At 51.5% G+C, this 6,727-nt stretch overlaps 1 protein-coding gene across 1 annotated transcript; it reads left to right on the forward strand.

Annotated features, from left to right (window-relative positions):
• The first annotated feature begins 1,505 nt into the window (after positions 1-1,505).
• Positions 1,506-4,254, forward strand: LOC100901360 (uncharacterized). The gene is made up of 10 exons (XM_018640485.1): positions 1,506-1,530; positions 1,742-1,875; positions 2,028-2,218; positions 2,308-2,686; positions 2,782-2,917; positions 3,077-3,206; positions 3,294-3,416; positions 3,514-3,739; positions 3,905-4,058; positions 4,184-4,254. Exons 1-10 carry the CDS (start codon positions 1,506-1,508, stop codon positions 4,252-4,254), a joined length of 1,569 nt encoding a protein of 522 aa, XP_018496001.1.
• The last annotated feature ends 2,473 nt before the right edge of the window (positions 4,255-6,727 follow it).

Here is a 6,727-nt window from a genome sequence, read left to right on the forward strand (position 1 = left end):
CGCTTGCTCCTACTAGCCTTAGGGTCAAGGGGCCCCTTCATCCAATCCATAGCTGAGGATTGGCTCCAAAGAATTGCATCTTTGCACGATCTAATTTCTCTTCCAATGAGAGACTGGACCCCGGCGCCAGACGGCTCCTAATGACAAACAAGGTAGCTCGGATTCCAGAAGGCGTGAAAAGGTACCTGCTTTCGGTGAATTCCTCCCACGGCCGCGGCCGCGACTTGGAATAATAATCTTTCAGAAGTATATGCTTCGAGGGTCTTCCATACGCTCTCGATTGTACGCGCGAGCCTTCCCGGCCTTGCTGAACAGCCCTGCCGCAGGAACGCTTGCTGTTAGAAGCTCGCCGAGGGCCGTGCATATCTCGACCGGTAGACGCATGAGGACGGCTCCGAACACACACCCGCTTGAGGACAACTGATCGTCCGTGATGTCTGTCAAAATTCCCAAATCTATTCTCTCACGTAGTTATTTTGAGCTTGCGGCGCTCATGATCGGTGGACGTAGAATCCCGAGCGATCGTCTACAGCCTTGCCTCCTTGAGGCACATGGTGACAGACTTTTCTAGCTCTTTCTGGAGGGGCCCGCCCCCCCCCACTTCCGACTCCGGATTCTGGCGGAAGCACCGCGGACACGGTCCGATTTCGCTACCATTTTCCCTGGAGGGACGCAAAGGACTGGGTCCTGTTTTCGCGATTCAGATAAATTCGCACTACCTGCTCATCCGGATGAGGCCTGGGAACAGACGAGGGCATCGATGCCGTAGCAGCTTATCCGTGACGAATTCGAAGACCGAGACTCTAGGAAGGGGTCACCCCGTCAGTCTCGGGGCCTTGCTGATGGGAGCAAGTTTTCGCCTGATTGTGATAGGAAGAGCCTGATCCCCCGCTTCGAGCGATCCACCGCAGCCTCGTCCCGCAATTTCTGCAGATCGCGCGTTCGTCTATGAGAGCTCGGAATCATAAGCTTGACCTAGGCTCTCTCAATGCGTATCGGCCTTCAGATATACGGTCGGCGATTACTCGGAGCTCGGAGCAGATCGGGGCGATTCCCGGTCGGAGGGGCCTATCGTTCGCCGACGTCCTCAATCAATTGGAGAGATTGGAACGGAGGACATCGCCTCGTGAGATCGATCGCAAGGCCATGAACGCGACAGAAGAAGATGAGAGCGTGCTAAGCGGGAATATCAATCTCAAGAGCAGGAATGGAAACGGATTGAAACCGAGCCATATCGGGTTCGAGGCTCCGCCCGAGGGAAGCCCGCGCGCGCCACCTTCCAAGTCGTCTGGTACACCGCCATGCTCTTCGACATTGCGGCCGCCGCATATGCCGAGGAGGAGCGCTTCCTTTTGTTTACGTTCTGACAAACCATCGTTGAGCGCGCAGAATAACACTTCGAGTTTTTTACTCCGGACGAGTCGCTCTCCGTTCTGTCTTGTCCGGGGGGAGCGTGACCTCCGCTGTGCACCGAGAAGGGGTGCATGCACCCGGAGCCTGTCATCATGGATACAGAACGAGACTGCGAAGGCAAGCCGAAATCGAATAGAGTCTCCTACTCTGCTATTGAATAATCGCACCGCACACTTTGGCCCCTCGGAACAACGAGCTCTCGGAGTAATTCTATCGAATCGTTCGAATGTCAGTCGTCGCCAGGCGGCTATCCGACGAGTAATTCGAAATTTGCTCCAGACCTCTCCGATCTTGGATGGAAGTTCGAATAAGATTTCGCTCCTTCCAGATATGCTAAAAGATCTGAATTATCGTCAAAAAACTCAAGTTCTGGAATGGGTTAGCGAGTTTCGTCTGAGTCTGAACGAATTAGCTACATGGCGAAAAGACCGAGAGGACTTTGTGAAGTCGGTGAAATACCGGGTAGGTTTGTCTCGCTCCTCCATACCGGATTTAGGAATTTTCGACCGAGAAAATTGAATCAGTCTGGAAAGGACTAGGCGACGTAGAGAATCGCGCTTGTTGACCATGCCCTCGGGAGAATTTAATTCCTAGCCGTCCTGAAAAAATTACAGGTCCCCGTAGACTCCCCCGTTGATCTCATTTGTAGGGATATATACGAGCTGAAACTATTTGGTGCTCGAGTCGCTGACTTTTTCCACAAGAATGGACAACCTCTAATGTTGAAAATGTGCGGTCGTGTGTTCACCCGAGAGGAAGCGATGAGATGGGCAGTGATAAAACCGCACCTCCTGAAACCTTTCAAGTACGTCCTTGATCCGACTCGGAATGGCCAGAATACCCCGAGACCTCTCGTCGATGGAGTCGACGGTTTATCTCCAACTTTGGCTCCAGGTTCAGCGCTGGTGAACCTCAGAGGGTTTTGAATGAGCTCGCCGCTGATTCTCGCCCCTTTGGGAAGAGAACTCGTTCATCGCCCGGGAAAGAGACTACAGGTCCGAAGAAACATCGTGAGACGATCATCCGAGGCGAGAGCACCGAGTCTCCCAAAGCAGTGGAACATGACGAACAAGACGTTGGAAACGAGGATCGGAAGCCTACTGAGGAGGAACTCCTCCGAGCAGCGGCCAGCTTTGCCCCCGACAGTGCGAAGCGAGACCTCCCCGACCCCGCGTCCAGCGTCGTGCCGAAGGCCGACGAGCTCCCATGTGGCACGAGTACTGTTACAGCGAAAGTGGACCGCGCGACGGAGGACGCTATCTCGAGGACTGCTGTAAGTTCGCATTCCAAGTCTGCCGGAGCTCGAGGTCTCCATTCGAAGAACGAATAATCACAATGCCTACAAGCGGAAATATTTTTTCATTGCAGTATGCGGTGATGGTCGAGAAATACCTCGCGCATTTCAAGATCGAGCCTAAACATTTCTCGGATTGGCTGCTGGAAACCGACAAAACCGTTATGGTATCGCACGCGGAGATTTTTGCGAGGGCAGACGATTTCATTAGTAGGTGGTTTATCGGATCGAAGAGAAGGACGGGTAGAAGAGCTCGTTCCTTCGGGGAACAATTTGCCAATAATTTCGGAGAATGATTGGCACTGAATTATGCCGATCATTTGAGTCAGCTCTCAGAGATGAGCGAAACCGATTTGTGACGTTTTCCAGCCAGCATCGCGAACACTCTATGCGAACTCGCGCTGCATCCATCCCCAAAGGATGAGTCCATCGCTTCGTATGCCCAACGCTTGAAAGTTCCTGAGGATGCACTCCGCATGTGGAATTCGCCGGACATTAGGTCATTTTCCTCCCGCTCACGAGCAGAGTCGTATTGCGAACACGACCTTGTGGAGGTCACAACCTGAGGATTTTTCTCGACTTTCAGAGGCTTCTTCAGCCGAGATAAGACAGCTCTGAAATACGACTTGTTTGGAAGAGTTTTCCCGCCTCCTGATCATAAAGCAGAAACGTACCTCCCGAAAGCTGAGAGGATGATTCGTTACAGAACGTAAGCTGAAATCATCGGTCGGCACTACTCGGTGTTCCGTATTTTCGGTTCGATTTAATCGAGCGATATTTGCCGCTTTCCTCCTTCCTTTCGTCAGGCGATCGGACTTTTCCAATGTGACCTTAAGCGACAATTTCCGCGAAGACAGAATCGAAAACTGTACGAAGTTAGTTAGCGACGTGATGAGGTTCTACTCGCTCGACTCGGATATCTTGGATGAGCTCCCGATTGAATGCGACAGCCGTTCCCGTAAGGGCAGGAGAGCACCAGCTTTACAGCTGTTGCTACACGAGCTCGGGATTCTAATCTCGGATCTGAACGAGGTAAGAGGAATTCCAGAGCTTAAGCCATGAACGAAGGACCGGGATTTCTCTCAGACACTTTGTCCCCCGCTGAATTCGATTCTTGATCGTTGGGATCTGGCGGAGTCGGGACGTTATCGTTCTACCTCATTACGTTTTTCGAATTTTCAATACTCTCGCGCTCAGATCTCCATGTTCAGCGAGCTCTTCTCTCGCGAAGACACGGCATTCTGTTTCGAAGAGCGGTGGTTGGCCCCCCAAACCAACCTCTACTTCGTGACGATGCAAGATGCAGTGAAGGCTGTGAATAGGAACCGTCAGATGAAGACGAAGCTCCACAGTAAGTCCGCTTATGACGAAAGCAGAAGATTCCTTGCGATCCTGTATCGGATCAACGTCTGAGTGAATTCAAACCTTTGCGATCCTGTATCGGATCAACGTCTGAGTGAATTCAAACCCTTGCAGACCGTGAGGGACAAGATGTTTTGCTCGAGAAGATCCGGAATGTCCTTACGGAGTACAAGAAAGGTCATTGATATCATCCAGGGCACGCACAATAGACGATGAATCGGAGTGAACAACAACTGGTTAGCAACCACTTCGCTGCGTCTGCTGAAACTATCTATTCCCGTATACCTCCTTTCTGAATACGCCGAAATTTCAGGTCAATGAATTTGTACGTCAGCTTCTTCGAGACAATGCTCAGACTCGGGCATTCTCTCCTCGGCCTAGCGGCTAGCAGTTCGCTCGGCTCGGTACGATAATAATCTAATGATGGCTTCGAGATGGGAAAATTCATGAGCCGTGCGTATCTTGATAATTGCCTCCGAATGTCACTCCCACTCGGACTCTGCGGTAGCGCGGCAACCATTCATGTGGAGGTAATTGAAGTTCGGTAGTAACCCAATAGATTCCGATGCCCAGTTTTTTTCGTTTTGGGTTCTCGTTCCTCCTACGTTGCTTCTGTCCCCCCCCCACTCACTCGACCGCTCAGTCAACCACTCACAGGCTCGCTCTACCGGTGTCCTGCTGGCTGGCGGTCACTGATGTGATCGTTGAACGTGTACGACTCCCGACACTGATTAAGGCTGATTCATGTGCACACGACAATATTAATATATGTATATGTAAACCCGAATAAACTCTCAGATGGACATAATAATTGAATCAAATGATTAATTGAATAATACTTTGGAACTTTTTGCCGATTCTCCATCCTCGCTTCGAGCTATTGATCCGATCGTCCCGCTGAATGGGGGGACATCTTACGGTCTTAAGCAAGTTCTTGCTATCTCCAATTCGGTATTGACACCTTCGAAGCTAACAATAAGAAGATGTTTCTTTCCACCTTGGCTCACGTAGTTTCGTCTGTAATGTAGAAGCAGGTCGTCATGAAGAGGGACATCGTCCCTCGACATTGTCCCTCACAGGCGGAGCTCATGTGAATTATGACTCGAGACAGTTACGAGAAGGTTGACCCCCGGTGATATTCCGGACCATCAGTGATTGGGACTAGGTCCTGCACCCAGGCATATCGGGTCTCTCGGGGGGCGGGGGTCAAGTAAGATTTTTAGGGGGCGGAAAGCCGAGGTAGTATCAGGACCGAAGATTCTGGGGGGGATGAAGGTCAAGTTCGAAGAGAAGATCGGCGATCAGAAATCAGATCTTGGAGTTGGTGGTTAGAGGGTTATTTGATCCTCATGCATATTCTCCGTAGTCAGATGGACTGATGCTGATACGGTCCTTTCTCCCAATCGCGACCTTGCCATAGCCTCATGCCCAAACGAGCTTCTTACGATGAACTCATGAAGGCAGGTGGACGACGGAGCGCGAGGTAGTTGGCGGAACGATTCTCCAGTGGCGCTCTTCGCTCTAGACCACTTAGAGCGCGAAGAAGTTGAGTGTGTCGAGTTCCTTTCCGCACGAGTCGGGACAAATTCGCTCGCAACATATAGGGGGAAGGACTTGGAGAACTGGAGATGCCGCGAACCACGGGTGCCGGGAACCACGGATGCCGCGGAGATGAAATGGTGAGAGTAGGTAGAGCACATAGATGAACGTGGAGGACTCACTTGTTTGGAACGTTCGATCAGCACTTGGGACGGATATCGGGGAAGCGGCTAAGGCCGACGAGTTTCGACTCTTGAGAGTCATCTCAGTAGTCGAAGATAAAAAGGTGCAATACGAATTTCTGGAAAATTATTTGCCTTTTATTCCCACTTCTCCGGGCTTGGAAAGTCCGCTCGAAGCCTCTCTACCTTGGTAGGTCCTTCCATCTTCTCCTTCAAACCTTCCATTTTTTTTCAGCTCTAATAATATGGACTCCGTGCCTTTCGACACTCGAAGGGACGGAACCCGTGCCATGAAATGCGGTCGTAACATCAGGCTGTCGAATCAGTTCCGTCATAGTACACCGATCGGTCGATATGTCGGTGTACCAAACGTCTAGTGTATCTGTTGGTCTGTTTGTGATTCGATTCCTCTTTCGCCGGCGAGTGATACCGATCGATCGGCTTGTATTTGGAGCTGTGTCGTCATGGCGTACATCAGTCGAGTATAGATGATGAATATCATACAGTACAGCGTCAAAAATACTATAACAACTTGTGCCTCGGGAACTAATCCACTTTAAAGCTGTGCTCCCTGGCCGGAACCGGTGAAGGTCATCGACATGGAAGGGCGGCACGAGAGACTCCAGCCATCGATTACAACCGGAAAATCTGGCTCGAGGGCCCAGTAGCAGGCCTTCGTGAGCCATCGGGGCGCGACACAAAACTCCGGGCCGATTGAGCTGCGGCGACAGGCCTCATTCGAATGATCTCGACCTTCTGTCTAGCCATCTCCGCTTTAGACTCTCATCGGCTGCAACAGTGCGTGGATGGATGCGCAGGCAGCTCACAAGCTCATGGAACCAGCAGGTTCTCGGTTTGTCCCGGAGGCTGGTTGTCAAGCCCCGCAGGGTTCAAAGACCGTGATTTTCGTCCCCCGACAACGCACCTCTGGACACAA

The sequence above is a fragment of the Galendromus occidentalis genome, unplaced genomic scaffold (genome assembly GCF_000255335.2).
Source record: "Galendromus occidentalis unplaced genomic scaffold, Mocc_1.1 scf7180000077485, whole genome shotgun sequence".
Classification (NCBI taxonomy): Eukaryota; Metazoa; Arthropoda; class Arachnida; order Mesostigmata; family Phytoseiidae; genus Galendromus; species Galendromus occidentalis.

Bases quoted from the DNA above. Each gene is read 5' to 3' on its own strand.
- LOC100901360 (XM_018640485.1), top strand. From the start codon at position 1,506: ATGGATACAGAACGAGACTGCGAAG. The intron at 1,876-2,027 runs GTAGGTTTGTCT...AAAAAATTACAG, and splicing joins TGAAGTCGGTGAAATACCGG to GTCCCCGTAGACTCCCCCGT. The intron at 3,740-3,904 runs GTAAGAGGAATT...TCTCGCGCTCAG, and splicing joins TAATCTCGGATCTGAACGAG to ATCTCCATGTTCAGCGAGCT.